General features: G+C 41.7%; 1 protein-coding gene across 6 annotated transcripts in view; it reads right to left on the bottom strand.

Moving 5' to 3' along the window:
* Nucleotides 1-27,442, bottom strand: part of ATOSA (atos homolog A) — a 58,589-nt gene that overhangs the window by 14,257 nt on the left and 16,890 nt on the right. For 3 of the 6 annotated variants that reach the window (XM_048866542.2, XM_048866547.2, XM_048866546.2), the window contains 7 exons: nt 9,000-9,184; nt 8,021-8,223; nt 7,195-7,320; nt 5,067-6,897; nt 4,362-4,478; nt 3,852-4,000; nt 677-785 (listed from right to left, as the gene is read on the bottom strand). In XM_048866542.2, the coding sequence (XP_048722499.1) occupies nt 677-785; nt 3,852-4,000; nt 4,362-4,478; nt 5,067-6,897; nt 7,195-7,320; nt 8,021-8,223; nt 9,000-9,184 (2,720 nt within the window). Of the gene's footprint in view, nt 1-676; nt 786-3,851; nt 4,001-4,361; nt 4,479-5,066; nt 6,898-7,194; nt 7,321-8,020; nt 8,224-8,999; nt 9,185-19,033; nt 19,147-27,198; nt 27,360-27,442 lie in introns of those variants that run through there. The other 3 variants (XM_048866545.2, XM_048866541.2, XM_048866543.1) reach the window with 3 other exon arrangements.

The following is a 27,442-nucleotide window of genomic DNA, read 5'->3' as shown; positions in this document are numbered from 1 at the left end:
CAACTTTTAAACATATAGTGGAGTGGCATTAGTTCAAAAGTAAACACCATATGAACCCCAACCCTGCTCCCATTGAAGTATGGGACAAAACCCCCTGAAACACACCAATGGGCCTATGCAATAATTTTCTTTGGCATATAAAATCTACAAAAAATAAAAATCAATTTAGCCCTTTTAAGTGAAATAATCCTATACCAAAATTTCACAGCTAGAACTAGCATTCTATAAATAGGACACTATCTGGCCACTGAAGTTAAATTTAGAAACACAAGTTTCCTGAAATGAAAGGCTAGTGCCTTAACATCTGCCATACACCATTTTCACTCACTCCATTTACATTAGCTTGTATGATGCTTTAAGTGTCAAATTGTGAGAAACTAGTTTTTTTAATTACTTCCACAGGATCTTAGTATAAAGATTAACAATTAAAGGGTCTGACCCCTTAAAACTGATATAAAGAATAACAGCATTCCCACCACTTGCTCAATGTTCATGCTTGTGACAGAAGATGGGCTGGGGAGCTTTTGTAAGTAGAGATCAGAACAAAGGGTTTTTTGCTCAGTTTAATAATAAACATTGGGAATTATTTAGGAGGTATTCACACAAGTATAATTAACCCTTTATAACACACTAAATAAGTATTATAAGTATGGCACTTTTGGATCATATACAATACCTCAAAGTTTCCTAGAAGGCTAAGACTTGTTATGGGTGGAGCACTGGAACTCAGAAATGGTTTCCCGTGGCCTTCTGGGTCATTGTCTGTGTTTATATATTGTTGTGGACTATTAACAAAAAAAGGGAATAATAAAGTAATGGCATTAATACTATTCGTTACTTGTTTTCTGTTATGCATATAGACAGTGGAGAAAATTCATTTTTTTTTGATGCATCACAAACTATGGTCCCAAACAAATAATGACTAAAGCATTATACTGACGAAGTCTTAATATACCCATTTTCTAATAACCTGCACTGGACAATGCCTTCGTAATTTGTATGCTAAAAATAGATGAAAACACAAGAATTTATGTTGTCCAATCATTCCACCAGTAGTAATTGAACGAAGTGTCAACATTCTTTTCTCTTGTATGTAGGTGTTTTATTTCGACATGTGTCATAAATATAAAGGGAAGGGTAACCACCTTTCTGAATACAGTGCTATAAAATCGCTCCTGGCCAGAGGCAACATCCTGTTACCTGTAAAGGGTTAAGAAGCTCAGCTAACCTGGCTGGCACCTGACCCAAAGGACCAATAAGGGGACAAGATACTTTCAAATCTTGGCTGGAAGGCTTTTGTTTTGTGCTCTTTGTTTACCTGGTTGTTCTTTCTTGGGACTGAGAGAGGCCACACAGAAATCCATCTTCTCCAACCCATCCTAATCCAAGTCTCCAATATTGCAACCAGTATAGGTAAGCCAGGCAAGGCAGATTAGTTTATCTTTTGTTTTATGTGAATTTTCCCTGTGTTAAGAGGGAGGTTTATTCCTGTTTTCTGTAACTTTAAGGTTTTGCCCAGAGGGGGATCCTCTGTGTTTTGAATTTGAATACCCTATAAAGTATTTTCCATCCTGATTTTACAGAGATGCTTTTTATCTTTCTTTTAAGAACCTGGCTGATTTTCCCATTGTTCAAAGATCCAGGCGTTTGGGTCTTTGATGATTTTGTAACCAATTGGTTAGGATATTATTCTCAAGCCTCCCCAGGAAACGGGGTGTTTAGGGCTTGGGGGGATATTTTGGGGGGAAGAGGTCTCCAAGTGGTCTCTTTCCCTTTTCTTTGTTTAAAATGCTTGGTGGTGGCAGCATAGTGTTCAAGGACAAGACAAAGTTTGTACCTTGGGGAAGTTTTTAACCTAAGCTGATAAGAATAAGCTTAGGGGGTCTTTCATGAGGGTCCCCACATCTGTACCCTAGAGTTCAGAGTGGGGAAGGAACCCTGAAAACATGTCTTGAAATCTTCATTAACTAGCTTCCACAATAACAGATTTTCAAGTTATGCATACTAGTGTATGAGAAATCATAATTAGCCCCTTAATTTCTACAAAGGCTTTAAAAGGGTAACATCCTGGCCCTGCTAAAGTCAAGGGGGCAAAGATTTCACCAAAAGAATCCAAATCTGATCCCACATGCCTTTGCAGAAATTTGAAAAGCTACAAGACAGAATGTAAGAAAAAAATGTTTCAGAAAGAAAAGGAGTCAGGCAACTAACTTCCTTTGCTTATGTGAGATATTCTTGGATTATCAATCTAAACCAGGGGTGGGCAAACTACGGCCCGCAGGCCGGATCCGGCCCCTCAAGGCTTTGGATCTGGCCCGCAGGATTGCCACCCCTGCGGCGTGGGGCCAGGGCAGGTAGGAAGCCTGTCTTAGCCCCACTACACACTGCTGCCACCCCGGAGCTGCTCCAGGTAAGAGGTGCCAGGCTGAAGCCTGCACCCCGAACCCTTCCTGCACCCTAACCTCCTGCCCTGATCCCCCTGCTGTACCCCACACCCCTCCTGGACCCCAAGCCCCCTGCCCTGAACCCCCTGCCACACCCCACACCTCTCCTGCACCCCAGCCCTGAGCCCCTTCCCACACTCCACACCCCTCCCTGTAACCCAACCCCCTGCCCTGAGCCCCCTCCCGCACTCTGCACCACCTCCTGCACCCCAACTCCCTGCCCTGAGCCCCTTCCTGCACACCGCACCCCCCCACACACCCTGCACTCTCTCCCGCACCCTAACCCCCTGTCCCAGCCCTACGTTCATGGCCTTGTATGTAATTTCCCCACCTAGATGTGGCCCTCAGGCCGGCGTGAAAGTAAGTTAGAAGACTTACCAGTTCGCCGGAGTCCTGAACAGGGGGCGTGGCCTCCACCGGAAGAGGCAGGGCCTTAAATCCCCGGGCCCTTTAAATCTTGATTTAAAGGGCCAGGACTCCAGCTGCGGTAGTGGCGGCTGGGAGCCTGAGGCTACCAGCTGCAGAGGCGGCTAGGAGCCCCGGCGCTCGGTGGCGATTTAAAGGGTCCAGGGTTCCAGCAGCCGCTACCGCCCTGGCCCTTTAAATCCCCTCCGGAGCCCCGCTGCCACTACCCTAGGGCTTCGGCAGCAGGGCTCAGGTGGGGATTTAAAGGGCTTGGGGGTCCAGCAGCTGCTACTGCCCTGGCCCTTTAAATCCCCTCCAAAGCCCTGCTGCCGCTACGCCAGGGCTCGGGCAGCAGGGCTCAGGCGGGGATTTAAAGGGCCCTGGGGGAGTGGTAGTGGGGGCTGGAGCTCTGGGGCACTTTAAATCCCTGCCACAGACCTGCTGCCGCTACCCCAGGGCTTTAAATTGCCCTCTGGGAAAGCTGGTCCCGGTACGGCACACTGGCTCTTACCAGTACACCGTACCGGGGTGTACCGGCTTACTTTCACCTCTGCCCTCAGGCCAAAGAGTTTGCCCACCCCTGATCTAAACTACTCTGGGATAGATTCACCAGTTTTCTCTGGCAGCTTTGCATGTCTCCAGCAATGCAACTCAATGCAGCCGTAAACCCAGCTGAGCCAGCTGTTACAGATATATCTCCAAAATGGCAGTGAACCTCTTTTCTTACTTAAAGTGCCCTCTGTTTTACATTATGAGCTGTGGACTAATTATTTATTGTAAAAGGAAGAATTATGGTCTAAAAATCTCTAATTGATTGATGTGCATTTGAAATGTGCTGAAATCTAGTGTTACTGCATAGGAACTCATCCCAATTGTTACAACTATTTAGAAGACAGAATACTGCTAAAGAAGGGCTCTTATAAATTTTACACCCACGTTTTGGCTAGGTTTAGTTTGCCTCACTCACTTCATGTGTTATTGCTTACATATTCACTTACTTACAGTTTATATATGTAATTATTCCACTGAATACACTCCCACACTTTCTTGTAAGTAGAAAAGGATGAATACCTCCTTGTAGACAAACATTTCAATCGCAGCAAAGATGAGTCCAGATCAAAGCACCCAGATTGTGTTTTTCTCTGAGGAACCTAAGGAAAAATAATATTTTATTACTTTGAAGACTGCAATCACAAATCCTGTGGTCTGTGACAATTCTGATATAACAAATTACAAAAACAATGCAGAAATATATACGATCTTAAACTTTTTACATTCTACATTTAAGAGTGAATTTTTTAACTAAACATTATTAAACCCTTGGGAAATAAAAACTGAAAATGAAATGAAGGGCCTTGTCTACACTACAAATTGTTGTAAAGTTAACCCTTTATGATTGAGATGGTATATCATCAGCTTTTATCAGATTTTCTAGAACACCTACACATTAAAATACAAAATTATTTCATCCTTCTTCAGAAAAATAGCTAAAAAATCCCAATAGTAACTTACAGGACTTGAAAGTAGAGGCAATCCAGTTCGAGGATGGAAAGCCTTGGTTACAGTCCCGTCCAAAGAGTGAAAATTGTGTTTCTGCCATATACTTGAATGCTTGAGTGGTGGTATTCTCTGTAAGTAAAAGACATTTACTCAAGTACTTCAGGTAGCCTAGCAAGTTAAAATTCAGTTCTGAATTTGTTTCTCACTTGTCTTCAAAAATTGAAAAGTCTTTCCAGTTTCCCTGCAGCATATTTTAAGAATATACCTTGGTTCAGAGAAATTAGATCTATGGTATTACTGTTTTAGGAAACAAAGTACAACAGATTCATGCATTCTCTAAAGAAGAGTTTCCTTGTGGCGCCAACTTACAGCCACTATGGACGAACTCGCTTGTTATTCATCATGTTGCATAATTAGATATTGTTCTATTTATAAAACCAAGAAGTCTGACAAATGAAGTAGGACTGTGGGAATATTCATTAACAGCTCTGTTATGATGTGTGAGGCCTGGCAGTTTCCCTCTAAGTATTAAATATAACAGGAGAGAAAAAAAAAGCACAAGACCAATCTTCAGACCTGAAAGCAGAGATTTTAACTACACTGTTTCATCTAAGAGTATGATTACATCTATACATTTAGAGATTCTTTCAGAGTTGATCTAGAATATACTCTAAGTTATTTAGATATCTACTCCCCTCTTGTCAGGTAGGTACTTACCAGCACATCTGCATTCTTCAGTCGTTGACACCTATCCAAATAGTCTTCTACAGATTTCTTCTGAGAATTGCTTTGAAATTCATAGTCCGTTGGGTCTTCATTCTCATCATGTGCAGTTTTCAGTTTATCTTGCTTATTTTTGCATTTGAAACTGTCATGGTCTTTATTTAAATAATTTTCAATACTAACAAGTTGGGTATTTTGCTCACATATATTTGGTTTTTTTGGATCTTTATCTAAATACTTAAGCTCATTTTTGTGCAAAATATCAGATGCCTGCATTAGTGTCGCTTTTTTTGTACCTTCAAGTATTTTGGATTTATCTAACTGTGGATTGATTAAACAGCCTCCATTGCTATTCTCACTGATGATTGTTCTTTCTTTAAGTTTATTTTTGCAAATCTGTTCATCAGTTGTGTTGAAATTTGAACACTGTTTACCAATGACTTTGTTGGTCATTTGGTCTTTATGTGGACAACCAGAAACTGTTTCCAGTTTATCTGGCAGTTCAGATTTATTTTCTTTGCTACATGATATATTTATGCTAGTAAATGAATTGGTAGTTTTATTTGGAGTCTGCTGAAATGTGTTTTGGACAACCTCACTGGGTTTTGCTAGAATCAGTTTTCTTCTTGCTTGGGGTTTTGGAGAAGCCTTCAATATACCATCAAGTCTATAAGATGTAAGAGGAGTATCAGGTGTTCTAGTCTTTACTTTACTGCTGTCTTTTATGGTAACGGCAGACTTAGAGAAAGAAACAGAGGATGTTTCCTTGCCTTTCTTCAACAAGTTTTCATCTTCATATGAACTTTGAAAAACTTTTGAAGTGATTGAACTGCTTTCATGTATATTGAATGGACGCCCAGTAATGTGTGAAGTAGCTGGATCACAGTGAATCAAATGTTGGGCAATCCTAGCTATAACTTCCTGTCGCTCCAGAAGTAAAGAACCTATTAAAGGATTAGTCTCTTCTATGGACTGATGAGAACAGTGGTTCATAAGAACATGGGAATCAACCAATGGGTTCTCTGATATTGCTCTTGTCTTGTCTTCACTACAGTCTTCTGATAACATAATATCTATGTTAGTAGAAACAGAGGATGTTTCCTTGCCTTTTTTCAGCAAGCTTTCATCTTCATAAGTATTCCAAAAAACTTTTGGACTGGTTTCATGCATGTTGAATGGACATCCAGTAACATGTGAAGTAGATGGATCACAGTGAATCAAGTGCTGAGCAATTCTTGCTATAACTTCCTGTCGCTCCAGAAGTAAAGAACCTATCAAAGGATTAGTCTCTCCTATGGGCTGATGGGAACACTGACTATTTGGAACTTGGGGATCAACCAAAGAAAAGGATTTAAAAGTTCTGACTGATGTTTCATGTGGCTGTTTCTTATTGTCCCCCATAGCATTATAGCACTGGACTTTAGACTGTGATGTCCCATAGGCAGACCCAAAACCAGTTGCTGGATAAAGTTTTACATTTCTCACTGATGTAGTAAATTCAGGGGATATTTTTGCATTAAGCAAGCCTTCAGGAATCAATGTCCATGTTTGTTTTCCACATGAACGCTGTGAACTGGACATGCTGCGCTGCTCTCCCTCAATGGAATCACAGTGCTGATGTACATTATGTTCTTGTATTCCCTTTTCATAAAAGCCCAGGCTGGTGTGAATACTACAGGTCAAAACTGGATAGTTAGATTGTCTAGGCAAGGACTGGACACTGACTTTCAAGGCCACAGTGTGAGAAACATTAGGAACAGGAAACACATGTTCAGTTGGTGTCTGTGAGAAAGTCCATTGCAGGTCCACATCTGCAGCACTTACTCTGAAACAATACAGAAATGCCTCTGGATAAATTTACATTATATACAGATTTTTCTAAAGAAATAATTATATTAAAAAAAATAAGACAAATAAAATTCATTAAGGAAACTGGCAACTGTCATACTTTGCAAAATCCACAAACCAAATGCTAGAACGAACAACGAGCAAAGCCAATCCATATATCCCTTCTGAAAGTAAATAGTAAAGGGGGAGGGAAATCAATTGTTTTAAGGCTACTTTCTATTCAGCAATTACCCACTAAGAACAAACAAATGGCTCTTTTCTACCTCAGACCTACCTGTACAGAATATTACGAGGAACAGCACCATGTGAAACACTCAGCCAAGCACTCAACTGAGAAAAGAAAACAAAAGATCGGACAGCCAATAAGAGGGTCTTCTCTTCAATAAAGCGATCTCCACTTCTAAAATGTATTAAAAGAAATAAGCAGGTATTGGTAAGAGCCATTACAAAAAACAGCAAAATAATTAAATAATTAGAGCAGCTTTGCTTTAATCTTGTTAAAGATCTTAGAAACCAATGATATTTTTTCAGAACAAGATCCGTTGCTGCAAAATTTCCTTCCACTACTCTTGAACTTTTAAGTCACACATTTTCTAAACATCCTGCAGGAAATTATGGTTCAATGCACAATTTATAAAAAGATACACAAAGACACTATGCATTATCAAAACAACCTGCATTAAAATGACTGAAAATAAATTGGCTTTCAAAGTGCCAGAAACAAAACAATATTATTTCTGGTGAACTTTATGACGAAAGGAGGAGACTTATGTCCTAATGAAGTACATCTAGCATCCTAAAAAAGTCATGGGGCCTGATTCTCCACTAACTTGCACCGTATGTGGAGAATATCTATATCTCTTCAAAGTGAGTGCAAAATGATACCATTCTTAGTTAAACTTTACAGCCACATTACTCAGGTGATTACACAAAGTACTAGGCTGTGGAAAATCAAGCCCAAATTTTGTACTAGAATACAATTATTTTCTAAGAACAGCAATAATAATTTGGGATTCAAATCCAAGTTACTAAACCAGTCAGTTGCCCTGCAAGAATCCAGTCACCTTATATTATTAACTAACCTCCACACCCAAACTTACTGTCGGGGAACTGGCTCCAAAATCCACCTTTCTAACAGCAATGCATCTTGTTTGATTGCAGGATCATTTAAATCACTCCCTTCTGTGGTGGGCCCTTCATCACTATAGCAACAGTCCGGAAGTAGCATCACTTCTATCATGATAGGAATATTATTTTTCCACAGTAGCATAACCTCAGACCTGGTTCGTCTGGCTTGACGACACTTAAAAAAAAAAAAAAAGAAAAGAAAAAAAAAAAAAAGAAAAGAAAAAAAAAAAAAAGAAAAAGCACCACAATACTAGTTAGATTTAAAATCAGCTTTAAGAGCACATTCAAAAAATGTGAAAGCATTAAGGGCCCAATCCAGGAAAACACATCTGAGTTTTTCAAATCACAAAGAAGGCTGCAGAGCCATTACCAAGGCAAGATATAATAAAGCTCTAATGTAGCAATTTAGAGAATTTGTGGGGAAAAGCCTCGAGATCATATAGAGGAGCTTCCCACCAACTGTACTCTGCTACTTGTTCTTCTTTCACTCTCTATAAGTCCCCCCTTCTGCGGTCTAATATCTTGTTAGAATCTTTGGGCCGGAGCAATTCTCCTGCATGGCCAAGGGTGCAAGTTTACAGAGCTCTGGATCAACATCTCTTATTTAGGAACTGAAGAGCCCCAACCTTTCTGCACCAACTCCCCCTATCCACACATCAATGAGCAAAACAGAAAAATAAATTTCCAAGATTATCTAGAAATGCAACAAAAATTAGGGAAAAGTCTACATTTTCTCAAAAATCCCATTAATGCAAATTATGGTTCTATACAATAAAAAACTTGATACCATTCTACTACAAAGAAGAAGAAGAAGAACGGTATAAGAACACAAGTATGTGTTATGTTCATTTGCAAATAAGTTATATAGCATGACAATTCACACAAGTTGAAGATTCCATGGATTCCCCATGAATACCCCATGGTATTTATCATGTACTGATATTGTCATACCTGGGCCAATTTGTCGGTGCATTCATGCTTAGATGTTAGTGGTTGACTTGACTGTGCTGGAGGGCAATGGAAACCCTCTGTTCTACCTTTTACAGAAAATTCTGGTGTTCGACCTTCAGTAATCAACAAGGCCAAGGAGACCAGGAATTCCTCAGCTTCATATTCAAAGTATTCATCTAAAGTATCTGTCATTCCACAAAGAGACAAAAAAATCCGCATTAGTACAAGTTAAAGACAGATTTGTAAAACAAAAAACAAAACAAAAAAAAACCATCACAGGTGAAGAGTGTTACACCTCTAACTTGTTTAAATGAAAGAACCACCCCGTTTCAGCTACAACATTCAATATGAAGTTACATGGTAAATATTTTGTTGCCTCTAATCTGCTGGATTCCTACATGCTGCTCATTTAGTCCATTCCCCTCACCAATCCATCCATCACAAAGTAATGCAGAAATGTTTAAAATTTGTCGAAGAGTATATGGGCAATCTTAAACCTTAAAATTACCCTATGCTCAGTGCCAAGGGATTTATGGGACTAAAAGAAAAGGAGTACTAGTGGCACCTTAGAGACTAAGGAGCCACTAGTACTCCTTTTCTTTTTGCGAATACAGACTAACACGGCTGTTACTCTGAAACCTGTCATTATGAGACTAAAGTATCTCTAGTACAGGTGAGAAATCCTGAGAATCCAAACATCTTACTTCATGTGTATTACAAAGATCAAAACATTCTCTTTCCAAAAAAACACTGGTTTCAAATGTGTCTTTACTGTTCTATTAAAGCATTTACAGCTCTAGCATTTTGCGAGATATGATTGCAACTGATACTGGTCCCTTGTTCCAGAAGAAGACAAGACAGCTGCAAATGCATATGTAGAACTAGCATGTAAAAGTTAGTATCTTACAACAGCAAGTAAAAATTGTACTGTATCAAACAGAGCAGACAATGCCTGGTCTGCTTACTCTAAGCCCTGGTCTACACTAGGACTTTAGGTCGAATTTAGCAGCGTTAAATCGATTTAAACCTGCACCCGTCCACACAATGAAGCCCTTTATTTCGACTTAAAGGGCTCTTAAAATCGATTTCCTTACTCCACCCCGACAAGTGGATTAGCGCTTAAATCGACCTTGCCGGCTCGAATTTGGGGTACTGTGGACACAATTCGATGGTATTGGCCTCCGGGAGCGATCCCAGAGTGCTCCATTCTGACCGCTCTGGACAGCGCTCTCAACTCAGATGCACTGGCCAGGTAGACAGGAAAAGAACCGCGAACTTTTGAATCTCATTTCCTGTTTGGCCAGCGTGGCAAGCTGCAGGTGACCATGCAGAGCTCATCAGCACAGGTGACCATGATGGAGTCCCAGAATCGCAAAAGAGCTCCAGCATGGACCGAACGGGAGGTACGGGATCTGATCGCTGTTTGGGGAGAGGAATCCGTGCTATCAGAACTCCGTTCCAGTTTTCGAAATGCCAAAACCTTTGTGAAAATCTCCCAGGGCATGAAGGACAGAGGCCATAACAGGGACCCGAAGCAGTGCCGCGTGAAACTGAAGGAGCTGAGGCAAGCCTATCAGAAAACCAGAGAGGCGAACAGCCGCTCTGGGTCAGAGCCCCAAACATGCCGCTTCTATGATGAGCTGCATGCCATTTTAGGGGGTTCAGCCACCACTACCCCAGCCGTGTTGTTTGACTCCTTCAATGGAGATGGAGGCAATACGGAAGTAGGTTTTGGGGATGAAGAAGATGATGAGGAGGAGGAGGTTGTAGATAGCTCACAGCAAGCAAGCGGAGAAACCGGTTTTCCCGACAGCCAGGAACTGTTTCTCACCCTAGACCTGGAGCCAGCACCCCCGGAACCCACCCAAGGCTGCCTCCTGGACCCAGCAGGCGGAGAAGGGACCTCTGGTGAGTGTACCTTTTAAAATGCTATACATGGTTTAAAAGCAAGCATGTGAAAGGATTACTTTGCCCTGGCATTTGCGGTTCTCCTAGATGTAGTCCTAAAGCCTTTGCAAAAGGTTTCTGGGGAGGGTAGCCTTATTTCGTCCTTCATGGTAGGACACTTTACCACTCCAGGCCAGTAACACGTACTCGGGAATCACTGTAGAACAAAGCATTGCAGTGTATGTTTGCTGGCATTCAACCAAAATCCGTTCTTTATCTCTCTGTGTTATCCTCAGGAGAGTGAGATATAATTCATGGTCACCTGGTTGAAATAGAGTGCTTTTCTTCAGGGGACACTCAGAGGAGCCCATTCCTGCTGGGCTGTTTGCCTGTGGCTAAACAGAAATGTTCCCCGCTGTTAGCCACAGGGAGGGGAGAAGGTTGAGGGGGTAGTCACGCAGTGGGAGGAGGCAAAATGCGACCTTGTAACGAAAGCACATGTGCTATGTATGTAATGTTAACAGCAAGGTTTACCCTGAAAGAGTGTAGCGACTGTTTTATAAAATGTGTCTTTTTAAATACCGCTGTCCCTTTTTTTTTTCTCCACCAGCTGCATGTGTTTCAATGATCACAGGATCTTCTCCTTCCCAGAGGCTAGTGAAGCTTAGAAAGAAAAAAAAAACGCACTCGCGATGAAATGTTCTCCGAGCTCATGCTGTCCTCCCACACTGACAGAGCACAGACGAATGCGTGGAGGCAAATAATGTCAGAGTGCAGGAAAGCACAAAATGACCGGGAGGAGAGGTGGAGGGCTGAAGAGAGTAAGTGGCGGGCTGAAGACAGGGCTGAAGCTCAAATGTGGTGGCAGCATGATGAGAGGAGGCAGGATTCAATGCTGAGGCTGCTGCAGGACCAAACCAGTATGCTCCAGTGTATGGTTGAGCTGCAGCAAAGGCAGCTGGAGCACAGACTGCCACTGCTGCCCCTCTGTAACCAACCGCCCTCCTCCCCAAGTTCCATAGTCTCCACACCCAGACGCCCAAGAACGCGGTGGGGGGGCCTCCGGCCAACCAGCCACTCCACCACAGAGGATTGCCCAAAAAAAAGAAGGCTGTCATTCAATAAATTTTAAAGTTGTAAACTTTTAAAGTGCTGTGCTTAAAGTGCTGTGTGGCATTTTCCTTCCCTCCTCCACCACCCCTCCTGGGATACCTTGGTAGTCATCTCCCTGTTTGTGTGATGAATGAATAACGAATGCATGACTGTGAAGCAGCAATGACTTTATTGCCTCTGCAAGCAATGATTAAAGGGAGGAGGGGAGGGTGGTTAGCTTACAGGGAAGTAGAGTGAACCAAGGGGCGGGGGGTTTCATCAAGGAGAAACAAACAGAACTTTCACACCGTAGCCTGGCCAGTCATGAAACTGGTTTTCAAAGCTTCTCTGATGCGTACCACGCCCTCCTGTGCTCTTCTAACGGCCCTGGTGTCTGGCTGCGCGTAACCAGCAGCTAGGCGATTTGCCTCAACCTCCCACCCCGCCATAAACGTCTCCCCCTTACTCTCACAGATATTGTGGAGCACACAGCAAGCAGTAATAACAGTGGGAATATTGGTTTTGCTGAGGTCTAAGCGAGTCAGTAAACTGCGCCAGCGCGCCTTTAAACATCCAAATGCACATTCTACCACCATTCTGCACTTGCTCAGCCTGTAGTTGAACAGCTCCTGACTACTGTCCAGGCTGCCTGTGTACGGCTTCATGAGCCATGGCATTAAGGGGTAGGCTGGGTCCCCAAGGATACATATAGGCATTTCAACATCCCCAACAGTTATTTTCTGGTCTGGGAATAAAGTCCCTTCCTGCAGCTTTTGAAACAGACCAGAGTTCCTGAAGATGCGAGCATCATGCACCTTTCCCGGCCATCCCACGTTGATGTTGGTGAAACGTCCCTTGTGATCCACCAGAGCTTGCAGCACTATCGAAAAGTACCCCTTGCGGTTTATGTACTCGGCGGCTTGGTGCTCCGGTGCCAAGATAGGGATATGGGTTCCGTCTATAGCCCCACCACAGTTAGGGAATCCCATTGCAGCAAAGCCATCCACTATGACCTGCACATTTCCCAGGGTCACTACCCTTGATATCAGCAGATCTTTGATTGCGTGGGCTACTTGCATCACAGCAGCCCCCACAGTAGATTTGCCCACTCCAAATTGATTCCCAACTGACCGGTAGCTGTCTGGTGTTGCAAGCTTCCACAGGGCTATCGCCACTCGCTTCTCAACTGTGAGGGCTGCTCTCATCTTGGTATTCATGCGCTTCAGGGCAGGGGAAAGCAAGTCACAAAGTTCCATGAAAGTGCCCCTACGCATGCGAAAGTTTCGCAGCCACTGGGAATCGTCCCAGACCTGCAACACTATGCGGTCCCACCAGTCTGTGCTTGTTTCCCGAGCCCAGAATCGGCGTTCCACAGCATGAACCTGCCCCATTAGCACCATGATGCATGCATTGTCAGGGCCCATGCTTTCAGAGAAATCTGTGTCCATGTCCTGATCACTCATGTGACCGCGCTGACGTCGCCTCCTCGCCCGGTATCGTGTTGCCATGTTCTGGTGCTGCATATACTGCTGGATAATGCGTGTGGTGGTTAATGTGCTCCTAATTGCCAAAGTGAGCTGAGCGGCCTCCATGCTTGCCTTGGTATGGCGTCCGCACAGAAAAAAGGCGCGGAACGATTGTCTGCCGTTGCTCTGACGGAGGGAGGGGCGACTGACGACACGGCTTACAGGGTTGGCTTCAGGGAGCTAAAATCAACAAAGGGTGTGCCTGTACATCAAGGAGTATTTCAGGCAGGACTGCACGGAGGGTTCCAATAAGAAATGGTGCACCTAAGTTATCGTTGTTATTCGAACAAGGAGGTTAGCCTGGCCTCTGATTGATACATGGCTAGATTTACCTCGCTGCACCTTCTCTGTGAGTGACTGCAGTGTGACCTAGAGGAATGAGTCCCCTAGACAGGGGAGGAGGCAAATGAGTACAAAACAAATCTGGTCTATTTCTTGTTTTGACCCACTCCATCTATCTTTTACATCTTTGGCTGGCAGCAGACGGTGCAGGAGGACTGCATGCCATCCTCATCTCTTGCCTGCCTGGCAGAAGATGGTACAGTACGACTGCTAGCAGTCCGTATCGCCTGCCCGCTCACCATAAGACGGTTCAATAGGACTGACTGCAGGACTAAAGAGAATGACCTGGTCAAGTCACTCCAAATTTAGTCCCTGTGCCCATGTCTGCCCAGGCGCTCCTGATCGACCTCACAGAGGCGACCAGGAGCACCTCAGACATGACGATGACGGCTACCAGTCGTACTGTACCGTCTGCTGCCACAAGGCAAGGGGTTGCTGCTACTGTGTAGCAATGCCGTACCGCGTCTGCCAGCACCCAGGAGACATAGGGTGACGGTTACCTGAGCGGGCTCCATGCTTGCCATGGTATGGCGTCTGCACAGGTAACTCAAGAAAAAAGGCGCGAAATGATTGTCTGCCCTTGCTTTCACGGGGGGAGGGAGGGAATGGGGGGCTGACGATATGTACCCAGAACCACCCGCGACAATGTTTTAGCCCCATCAGGCATTGGGATCTCAACCCAGAATTCCAATGGGCAGCGGTGACTGCGGGATAGCTACCCACAGTGCAACGCTCCGGAAGTCGACGCTTGCCTCGGTACTGTGGAAGCGCTCCGCCGAGTTAATGCATTTAATGCACTTAGAGCATTTTCTGTGGGGACACACACACTCGAATATATAAAACCGATTTCTAAAAAACCGACTTCTATAAATTCGACCTAATTTCGTAGTGTAGACATACCCTAAGCAACGTTCATTGCTTCAATCAAGCAGTAATCCAAGATTGACTATACCAATGCCTAGACCCAGTGTCATTTTCTGTCTTTGATTTGAAGTATGTAAGAACATTTCTGGGTGGTGTGCCCCAAACTAAAAAAGGCATCCAATATATCAAAAATTTTATTTCAGAAACAAGAGCTCTGCAAGAGTATAAATATAGTTTCTGTTTTCGGCTTACGAAGGCTCCATGGAGGACATGATTAAAAAAAACTTATGATGGAAAGCCAAGGCTGTGCCCCATCAGGTGGGGAGAAGAATACAGAAAATAGGGGGATTGTCACAAACATACAAAACTGAAACAATCTATTCTTTATTGTCTAGCCTCTAAATCATGGGTGCTGACCCAATCGTGGCAGGTTATAAGACCCTGTTGTGGGTGCAGAAGAGGAGCTAAATCCAAGTAGCTATTTTAGAGAATTAGCAAGGGCTCTCAGTGGCTGGAAATAAAAAGGTATGCTACTTATGATGAAAATGGAAACACAAACTCAACTACTTATGAGGATTTTTGCAGGGTAAATCATGTAGACTCTTGTGATAGATTTCCCAGAAAATAATTATGTATAAAATAACATTTCCAAATGTTTATACATTTGAGATCCCTACCCCATAGCTTTTTATTTTGTTTTAATGTCTTTCATTTATTTATATATATATATATATATATATATATATATATATATATAGAGAGAGAGAGAGAGAGAGAGAGAGAGCTATATAAAAAAGTGATGTCAATTAAATGGATTGTCCTCCGTATCATACCCAAATCATTATACACCAGAAGACTTTTATATATTACATTTTCCCTCTTCCCCTAACTTTGTTACTACAAATGTAAAGTGAGCATGAAGTACTGTAGTTCAAATGCATAAAGTGTCAGTCACAATAAACAACTGTAGTTATCACTCAATTTGCCAGATTGTCACGGGTGCTCTGAAATTATTGTCTTCAAACAGAGGCCTGAGAGTTCCAGACAAACACTCATGCTTACATGTGCAATTACTACAAACAGCATGTGCAGACTGGGTAAATATATATAACTAGCTCCTTGTAAGTGCGCTTTTGTCCAAACTATTATGCCACTACACTTTTTGCACATGCATTTTTTGCCTATGAATGAAAGGAACAGAGCATGGTATGCATACCATCAGCAAGTGGTCTTTTATCTGTCAGAAGATATCAGCAATTTTTAACAACATCTATAAATGAAAATGATTAGTGGAGTAGTAAATATTGAGAACAGGTTACTTACACCAAGTGACCTGCATTGTTTAGTAAACTGGGGACATTCAATCAAATACAAGGTCATACATATATAAACAAAGAATGTAAGTCATACTTACAGGATAGGGGATTATGAACTTGAAAACAGAGACTCTGTCACAGATGTCATGATAGGTAAATAAAAAGCGATTCCCCAGTACAATGCTGTGGCTAAAAGGGCCATCACAAACCTTGCATGCACAAAGAGGGGTGAGGTAATATCACCAATGTATATGGCACTGGTGAAGTCACTACTGGAATACTGGTTTCCAATTCTGGCATCCACACTTCAAAAAAGAAGTTGACAACTTGGAGAGGGCTCAGAAAAACACTACAAGAATGATTCAAAGTCTGGAAAACCTACCTTAAAATGAGAGACCAAAAGGATCTACAGTACATCGACTCTTGAAGAGAAGGTTAAGAGGTGCCTTGATAATGATCTTCAAGTATCTACACAGGAAGAACATATCTGATACCACGGGCAATTTATTACAGCAGAAAAAATAACAAGATCCAATGGCTGAAAACTGAGGCTAGAAACATTCAGACCGGAAATTACTCTCACTGTTAAAACTGTGTGCCTTATTAATCACTATAACAGCTTATTGGAGGAGATAGTAGACTCCCTCACTTGAACTTTTAAGACCAGATGTCTTTCTAAACACACATGCTCTAGTCTAGTTCAACCACAGATGATCAGGCTTAATGCACTAATTACTGAGTGAATTCTAGGGCCTGTGTTACACAGGACATCACACTATGGGATCATAAGGGTCCCTGTTCTGGCATTAAAAACTGAGTGCTTAGAAAGTATTTTACAATTTGTAATATTAGTGTGGTTTCATGCTATAGTAAAAACTGATCTAATGAATCACATATAGTGTGAACACATCCAAGTGTGAGACCAAAACAGTGAGTAAATAAAGAAACTGGGTCCGAAATAAGTACTTGGAAATCAAAATCCAGAATCCCTAAGTGATATTATCAGAGGTTTCCTTAAAATATGTATTGATCTTGACAGAATAAGTCTAAGATATTTAAGAACATTACTGGCAATGAAGAGCATAAGCATTCAACTATTCCTAACATCTACCTATATTTACCTACCTTTTATTTTAAAAGGCAAATAAACTGAAGTTTAGTACTTAGTGGAGAAGTGGAAGGGGAAAGAAAGATCTCCTATGCATACAGAGGAAGCCACCGTACCATTCTGAAAATGTGATTGAAGTTCCATATAATTACTGTATGCAAAGTTTTATAAAGATCTGGTTAAGGAACCCTTTATGTTCAAATCCTTTTTAACACTATTTGAGTTCTTAAAATAAATCTAGAACTCTCAGGACTTTTCCAATACAGACGATTAAAACAAAAAAAGTTGCCAAATTTTGCCTCACTTTCTACTCCACCAATTTAAGATTTCCACTCCCACCACAGTTAAGTAGGAGGTGAGGAGGAGTAGAGAAACACAAATGGCCAGATACATAGTATTTGCATTAATGTAATTACAACAAACACTGTGCCACTTCAGTATTAAAACTGCATAAAATCAAAAGACAACCATTATATTCTTTGAATACCAGTACAAACACTAAAGTAGCTGCATTAAATACTACCCTTTTAATGAAAAAAGCATAAAAAGACAGGGCAAATTGTTATATTGTACTATTAATGTAATGTGACAGACTGCAGACATATCTGATCTTATGTTTTACAGACATGCTTTTTTTTTTTTTTTTTAAAAAAGCAATTTGTGATAAATATCTTAATTTTATATTAGAGTGGGTTTGGCACATTGATTTCTTTAGTGCCATTTGATTTCCTTAGTACATAAGAACTTTTAATGGCTTTATACAGAAGAAAAAAGCCAAGACTATAGACACTGAAGAGTGTGGTAATTGTTCCTACGCACAGACCAATCAGCTGATGCAAGCTGATGTAATTGAGGACAAGGGTGGAAAGACACACTTATAAACACAACACGTTAGTGTTTAGCTAGAAAAACTGTTGAAATGTCTTCTGTATGAATCAGCCCTGAAAGAAACAAAGCCTGGTTGCAAGAACTAAGAAGGAAAGAAATTGCTTCCCTTATCCTCAGGTAATCTGAGGCGGTTTCACTTCCCAGCATAGTTCAGCACAGCCCTAAGCCTGCCTTAACTTGCACCCAAATGCTCCTTGCCCCACAGATCCTGCACATTCAGGAAATAGCTCAAGCATAGTATCATTCTAGCCACATATATTCCTATCCTTTTGACATCTCCTGCCTATCCCAAGAAGCCCCGTGCACTGGTAGCTTTTCCAGGAAGGACCCAAAGCCATCTCAGCACCAGTAAGGGGGGCCCCTGTGCCTGGGATATTATTGCAGGGCCTTGCAGTGACTTTGTTGCCCCTCTGAGCTGGTGCAGATAGCACAAAGAAGCTGAAGAGCACCAATGAATTCTCCTGCATTGACCAGTACCTCTAAGGATCAAACTCTTAGGCCATGTCCACCTCCATCTTACAGAATTTGGAACTGATTACTAGCATAAATGGCTTTAAGTTGTGTTTGTATCTGCACACTCCACGATTAAGATTCTGACAGTAACTAGGTCAGCTAATTTCAGCCCGTGCCAGGTCTACATGGCACATAGTTATCTTCCTGTATCCAGTTTGGCATATATTTTTTTAAAAAAGTGTAGACAAAACACACTATGTTTATACCTGTTTGTGTAACCACTGTCAGTCCTCCTTTCTCCTCCTGCTACGTGTGTGGTAGGATATTCTCAGAGAGCACTTCCCCATATGCTGCAGTACTGATCCATATCCTTTGGTTACTCCATCCCCTACAGATACACCACTGACTGGCCATCCATGTTTCCCCTCAAACAGCAATGATATCAATATAGTTAAGCAACATAGTAGGTGCAGGCATACACAGAACTGTGAAAGCAGAAAGCTGTTGTATACCCATAAAGTGAACAGTATCTTTTGTAATCAGTTGAAATGTCTCTACCTGGTTATAAATTCATGATTGATTTGAACTGGGTCACAATTAGAACAGTCTTCCAAGATTTCATGGTGCCAATTGTTTGTTGTCAAGAGTGTACATTGTCAAAGTGTAGAAACCTGGATGGTGTAAAAAGATTACTTTACTTCAAGAGAAATAGAATTACAAGTATATTCACAGCAGACCCACACTCTAGGTCCATACTCCATTAACATGACCAGTGAGAGTAAAGTCTTTGGCTAACAGACAATATGATGTTACGTGCCTGCTCTATAAGAAGCTCTGGTGACCTCAGCATTTCCAATGGCTCATTCCAATATCAGAGTGTGAAACAGAAGTAGAATAAAAGATTATACCTCCTCAACTTTGTGGGGAAGGTAGACAAGGATCTGCTGTAACTGCACACCATCTGATAACAAGAATTCCAGGAAATTCCTTCCCCCTTTTCTGCCCCATAAGGCTTGAGTTCACAGCAGAACCTTATTCTTGGAGGTTCCTGAAATCTCCATAGACCATCATATATTTGATGTATTCTGCACCTGGACCCTGAGGATACCTTTAGTTTCAGGCTCCTCAGAAGGAGAAACCACCTTGACAATATATGAGTGGCATAATTAGATAACCAAAACAAGAGCAAAGGGTGTAAAAGAGCATAAAAATATCCTTAAAAATACCAGATGTAAAAAGAATTTCCTCTTCCAATTTGGAAACATTGATAAGACAAGCTAAAATCACAATAGGATACTGAACTCAATCACTTCGAATAAAATTTAGTCAGTCCACATGGCTGCCCTTCAAATCTCTTCCTGGGAGCTAATCTGAACTCAGCTACACAAGCAGACATTCCTCCAAATAAATGTTCCTTCACATAACCTTGAAGTTGCAGACCTCATAAGGAACAACAAACAATGTCATCAGACAGCTATTTAGACATGGTTCTCTTGGGTACAAGAACTAGAAACACAGGGGCAAAAGAAAACAAGGGGGGAAAAGAGGGGGGAGAAGAGCAAGATAGACATTAAAGGCTTTGCTCCCTTTCAAATAACAGCTCTGGGACCTTTTCATTTTAAAGCTTACAGAGAACAGCCTTTCTGGACAGGCATGTGGAAAGAACACTTGCAGGGTGGCTACTTAAGTTAGATTAAACCACCACCTTTGGAAGGAATTTAGGATCAAGTGTACTACACTACCTTATTCTTATGAAAAAGCATAAAGGTAAATTAGTAACTAAAACCTGACTCTTACTAACTCTGCAAACTGAAGACACTATCACTACGAGCATTAGTCTTCATTTTAGAAACTCACATTTCTGGGTGGTAAAGTGGCTTAGTACGGATGGCATTACTACCCCACAAGAAAAAGGGATTTTAATGGGTTTTCTTCAAATTCCCATCTGATCATTAGACTAGAGGCTATAGAGGAACTTTAATATACTCATACAGTGTCAAAAATAGTTGCCAGATAAATCTTAAGGGAGAATTCCTTTTACCTAGACTGACAAAGAGAAATGATAAGCAAGTAGTTTTCATGTGGGGTAGGTAATATGAATTCCTATGGGCCTTCTCATTACGTTTTACAAACCTTTACAACTGAAATTGGTAGTTATATTCTGGTAAGATAAAGGTCTTTCTCCAGTAAAGTCCTAAGGAAAGAAAACTTATAAGGGCTCTAGAAACCCATATCCATGCCCTCTTGAAGTTTCTTTACCGTCTTCTCTTCTAGCTGTTTCCTTTGCCTTTAAACACAAACACTCAATTCAACAGACTTCACTGAAAGGATGCATGCTTTCAGTTGTGCCATTCTGATAGGGAAAGGGGATCCTAGGTCAGCATGCAGAGAGGTTACCTGGTTCTGTTTGATCATACATAAGATTTCAGCCTGATGGAACTGGATACCGCCAATACTGGCATGAGTGGGACCCACATTTGCCTCTGCCATTAAAGAGCTATTAATATTGTAGAACTTGTCTCTCCAACTTGATTAGGACCTTGGCTGTTAGAGGGAAAGACAAGTGTGAAAATGCATTTCTGTGGGCAGGTAGTCATTCTACTCAAAAGAAACTGGGCTATGACTTATTGTGTCCAATAGCATTTTCCTTTCCCACCAAGCAAACTGAACTTAAGTTGCAGTGCATACAAACTTAACCAGCTGTCATCTTTTCAAAGAAGCAGAGTTGTTCACAAAGACATCATTTTGAATATTATGGCAGTTGAGATAGCTGAAGTCCATACGGACCTCAGCCCTTTTGTGTTTCTAGATATGAGGAAGTACCTAAAACAAAACATCTGAGTTTTATGACATTTACTGATTTTTTGCAGTCTCTTCTGGATAACGCAGATATGGAAAGCATCTTCATATGGGCAATCTGGAGATACTTCTCTGATGGAAATTTTGTAGCTTTGCTTGACAACACAAAAGCCCCAGATCTACATATTATATAACCAGGGATCACTTATTTTGGAGGCAGCTACATCATGTCAAAGGCATCCTCTTGCTAGGCCATCACCAAAAGGCTTTTGTAATTTATCACTTTATAGTTTTGGGGAAGAAGATAAATCCAAGCATGAACAAGCCACCCTCTAAAGGGTGGTCTGGTACCTATTCACTTGAACTGGTAACTCCTTATGTGGGAAGCAAGAATGGAGGGTTAATACATTTTCCATTCCAGAGTATGGGATCACAGTGCAGGGATGCTCAGCTGCGAGTCTTGACTGCCTATAGCTATCTCACGCACCAGACTTGAGGGATGTTAGGTTTCCCCTCTAATCTCCTGCAGCAGAGGTGCAACTCAATGTAAACTAGGATTTCAATGCAGGACATTTTGGGGTCTACAAAGTAAACAAGTACTCAGTCATCACAATGATAAATCAAGCTCAGATTCCACAGAGAGAATTTAGTTTATTGCTGACCACACTTCCCAAAAAGTTCACAAGTGTCAGAAGACTTGCGACTCATACATACATGTGACTAGAAGTTCTTACCCCCATCATCCCTTTTGTTTCAGGTGGGAATCAGGATGACAAGTATGCTAACTCCAACTGCACTGAGATGACCAATGTGGATGGCATCATTAGTTAAGGCATTATTAGTGTTCCAAGAACTGGTGTAAAGTACATTGAGGCACCAGTAACTAGGATGCTAGGACTGATGCCGTATACTTGGACACATGATACCTGTGACCTTGAGCTGGTTCTGCTGAGATAATGCCTCAATCAGTAAGATGCGACATGTACATATGAATATCTAGGATGCAGCTGAGGTAATGTGATGGTCCAGAGGGGAAAGCACCACAACATCACAATAAGACTAGATAGCTTGATGCTTTCCATTGGTTCCAACAAGGAGGATACTGTACAGCTAAATGCTTTAAAGATGTCCAAGCACACTATTCAGATTTTTCTTGACACATATGCAGCAAGGCATCCACCACAGGAATCATATCTTGGTACATTTGAAGACTTGCTCTTTGATGTCCTTCACGTCAACTGTGTATTGACCACCCCCTAGTCAACAGACACCTTCAGAGTTCCTTGACGTTCACTTTAAAAAAAGTGATGTTGGCACTGATGCAGTACCAAGCCCATAGTTCTTTCCCAGCATTGTTATATTTGTCTGTTAGGGGCATTGTGTTACTTCATCAGGCACTTACTAAAGCTGCTGAACTGCTTTCTCTCAACATACTTGCAAGATAAAAATAGGGGGAGGGAAACAAGATGACAGTGCAGTAGCACTGTTTATAAAAACCTTTAAAAAAAACTGTTAAAAGGAAGTTCTTGAAAGGAGAAGAAAAGAGGACATTTGTGCTTCAGAGTGTCTCTGTCACCAAAAAAGGCAAGATTTTTTTCTCCAATAAACCATTCATTAGAGAAAGGACACTAAGCAGACAGATAGTATTCAGGTTAAGTATGAGATAAGAGACTCAAATCCCTTGAGCAATACTGAGGCAGCCTTCGTGGCACAGTCAGAAGTAACAGTTTCTCAGAGAGTTCCTTCACTGAGAAGTTGTTAGAAAAGAACTAGCGACAAGACGTACTGAAGTCACCAGGAGGAATGAACACAGAGAATTAACTAGGTCATAGGGAATTAGCTAGGTAGACCATGGACCCCACAGTTTGCTGCAATACCCATTTTCAGAGAAGAGAGCTACTTTCATCTTTCTGAATTCAACTTCCCTTCATCCAGGCTCCCCATCATCCCCCCACCACCAAAACCTTCTCTAGTGTTTCAACCTATTCCTACCTTGTTTCAGTCTGTAATTGATCTTGTGACATCCTTCTGTACAGGAGTCTTCTCAGAACAGACTTCACCAAAAAAAATCCTCTCACTAGCCACTCAGGTTATGTCTAGAATACAATTAAACACCCACAGTTGACCCATGTCAACTTGGGCTCACAGAGCTCAGGCTAAGGGACTGTTTAACTGCGTTGTTGACATTTGTGCTTGGGCTGGAGCCTGGGTTCTAGGATCCTGCAAGTGGGGAGGGTCCCAGAGCCCAGGCTCCAGCCTGAATGTCTACACCCCAATTAAAAAGCCCCTTAGCCCAAGTCCAAGTCAGCTGACACAGGCTAGCTGTGGATGTTTAACTGCACTGTAGACATACCTTCAGGCTACATTCAGCTTCAGTAAGTTGTATTTAAATATTTGTAGTTTACTCCATCCTGGGAAAAATCACAGGCCAAGGACGTTGTAGGACATATTATTAGCCCATCAGGAATTGAGAAACCCATGAAAGAATAGATAGTGCAGTATCATGAAGCTCCTCAGGTAAATTATTTTTCCACTTCCCAAGGTTCCTTTCAAGCAGGCACCTACAAGGCCTGCTTTCAGTTTTGGTGGAGTAGAATTATGAATGATTCAGGACAAAATATACCAAATCTTTCTACTTTCGACAAATTGGGAAGGCCATGATTTTTTATTTGCTTTGGAAGCTTTAGTTATGAGAATGAAGGAAACAGTGTCACACATCCCTAAAAACTGGGGGAGGGGGGTGAAGCTTATTTTAAAATAAGCACCAGCGCCTGTTATAGAAGTATGAGTACACAGAACAAAAGAACATGTCTTTTAACGGCTACAGAATAATAGAACTGTGTGTGTCACAGGGCATAATATAACTATTTTACAAGCTTCTATGATATACTGATTACATTTTAATTGGCATTTAAAATATTTTAGTATTCAAGAGGACTAAAATTACATAGGACCAAAAATTTCTACTGCTTAAACCAAATATGGGTTTTAAAGATTCTATTTTACCATATTTTCCTTATCCTAAGTTATATATGTGCAAAACAGTGGATATTAGGTTAATAGGTGCCATTTTTAAATGCAGCGCATTTACAGAATGATTTTGGAGTAGTTTTATATAATATAATAACTCTTACATGACAACATGATTTATGTATTATTGGGAAAAACTAAATTAAATTGGCTCTGCTTACCTGAGGGGTAGCCATTGTTTCCTGCCTTGGTTAAATTCATTTTTATTACATCTCAATAACATGTCTAAGCCAAGTACTAACATTCCACTTGTAGTCAGTTTCCCAGTACTTTATCTTCCGTCCTCTTTTTCACTGTCAGCCACCCTCAATGGATAATGAGTTTTTGACCTCAGGAAAATCTCATTTGAGTTTCTTTTTCTATGTACCGATGTCCCCTCCCCTAAATCCTCACTCAATTTAATCTATAATTTATTTTATTTTTTGTACATATATGATTTAATTTAAAAATGGTCAGGAGACAGAATTTTAAGGATATTAACAGCAAGCAGTATCTTTTTATATAGGGTTCTGTTACGCTACACACAGATTAAATTTGTGCAGTACTGTATTCACAAGATACAATAATAGTGTCTTGGGTAAATATTTGTAAAGAAAGATATTAGTCAGGTAAATTAAAAGGATGGCAAGGTTCACTGAGGCTTCTCTAATTTTCTCTACTACTCTTTCTTAGAACAATACTCCTCAGTGAATCACAATAGATATCCTTACACAAGCCACAAGATTACACCAGTGGGACTATTCCTTCTCATTCCTAAGCAGAGGATGAACATTTAACTTAAAAAAACTTGCTTAAAATCAGAGTTCTGGCCCTTTCTATATCATCAACAAGTCTGACATACAGAACAAGAATATATGTAATTAGGTAATCTTTATGCCATTGGCAATATTTTGGAGAATGTTTTACTACAGTGTTTTCATACTGTGGGTTGTGACCCAGTACTGAGTCATGGAATGTATGGCACTGGGTCGCAGCAGCTCTGGTCAGCACTGCCGACCGCGCCATTAAAAGTCCCATCGGGGGTGCTGCCCGGCTAAGGCAGGCTAGTCCCTATCTGTTCAAACACCGTGCTGTGCCCCAGAAGTGACCAGCAGCAGGTCCAGCTCCTAGACTGGGGGGGGGGGGTGGGGGGGGGTGTCCACGGGGCTCCATGTGCTGCCTCCGCTCTGAGCACCAGCTCTGCACTCCCATTGGCCAGGAAGCAGCCCATGGAAGCTGGGGGAAGCGGGGGGACAGTGCTTGCGCGCCTTCGCCTAGGAACCGGACCTGCTGCTGGCCGCTTCCAGGTGCGGCGCAGTCTGCGGTGCCAGGACAGAGAGGAAGCCTGACTTAGTACCCCCGCTACACCACTGACCGGGAGCCGCCCGAGGTAAGACCGTACCCCAACACCACGCACCAATCCTCTGCCCCAGCCATGGGCCCCCCCAAACCCGGATCCCCTTCCTGCACCTCAAACCCCTCATCCCCGGTCCCACCCCAGAGCCTGCACCCCCAACCCAGCCATGACCCCCTCCTGCACACCAACCCCCTGATCCAACCCAGAGCTCCCTCCCCCAACCTGAACCCCTCATTCCCAGCCCCACCCTGCAGCCCTTACCTCACACCCCAACCTTCTGCCTCAGCCCTGAGCCCTTCCTACGCTCCAAACTCTTCATCCCCAGCTCCACTGAGTCACGGGCATCAACGATTTTCTTCAACTGGCTACCCAGAAATTTTTTTTTGAAAACCACTGTTTTACTACATACAGTGAAAGACACCAACATCCTCTATTCAGCACTTGAGCTAGATCAGTTATATTATTAAACAGTAGTTTAAACACATAGCATAGCTATAGCTGAACAGCCAATGATGACAAGCTATTACTTTGCCAAATATTAAAGTCTGCTTCTCTAATTGCCCATGTGGAGACTTATTTGCATAAACTTTATTTGCCTAGGGTAAGCAAATAATGACAAAAGACTGACAATACTGTGATGCACTCAACTAGTAGCACAAATGAAAGTGCTGTAATCATTTCCCTGTGTTGTTAAAGGAACTTGACCTACATAAAAAAAACAGGACACAAAAGAAACACACATTCTGCTAAGTCTTGTATTTTCACTCCAACTTAAAAAAACAGAGCAGTTACATATGGCTATAACTACTATTCCAGGGCTATTAGTAGACATGGCATTATATCAGATGTCCACTTTAAAATGCCACAAGTAGTAATTTCCCCTTCCTGCTCCTCAGAGATATATACAGTAAATTAATTTTAAAAAAACCCTCTCACCTTCATTTCTCTGGATGGATGTATCATTGGATCCATGTATAAAGTGAAAGAAGAACATATCTTCAGTAAAGTATATATTTAATATTTTAAAAAACAATATTTTGAAACTTTCAAGTTCAAAATTTAATTCTCGAGCTCATAACTTGGGAAGCAAAAATTTTAGTAAGCTAACTTTTGTCACCTTGTCAAATTTAGTACCAATGGAGTCTCTGAAAAAAGTCTAAACTCACTGAGAAACAAGTTTGTGCTAGAATAGGAAGAATTTATTTGTTCCAGTCCCTCTCCTCAGCCCCATCTCACTATCTTTAAAACCTTATTGCATTAAAGGAGCACCACTGTGTCTGACAGGCCTTTCTTTCCTTTCTTGCATCCTGCCTGTCCCCAACCCTTTTTTTGTTCAGATCAACAATATAACCAAAATTGTATTTCTAGTATGATTTGAAGAAAAAGAACTACAAAAATGTTGAATGTAAATCATGTGAGTTTAATATTGTCAAGCTGACACTTAATCACAAGTGTATAAAAATTCTATGTCCCTTTGAAAGGAGAACCCACCTTCATAAACATTTAGTCAAACTGGAAAAAAATTAAGCATTTAAAATTACTTCCTTCAATTACACACCTTCTCTGTGCAGCCCTTTGTTTCCACTGTAAACCATACTGGAATCCTTGTGTAAAGGAAGTTGCCTCCTAGGTGCAAATGGGCTACACTGGCAGTATCTGAGAGATCCAGATGTCTGCAGTGGTTAAAACAAAATGTTCAGCTCTGGGTGCATATTTAGCCTCTCTGTGCAAGACATTTTTTCACAAAGAAGGCAGAGTAAGAGTGCACATAGCAACAGCACTCACAGCTGATTGGGTGGAAG

The sequence above is a fragment of the Caretta caretta genome, chromosome 10 (assembly GCF_965140235.1).
Source record: "Caretta caretta isolate rCarCar2 chromosome 10, rCarCar1.hap1, whole genome shotgun sequence".
Classification (NCBI taxonomy): domain Eukaryota; kingdom Metazoa; phylum Chordata; order Testudines; family Cheloniidae; genus Caretta; species Caretta caretta.
Note: the sequence above shows the minus strand (reverse complement) of the source record. Positions and strands in the feature narration are given on the sequence as shown.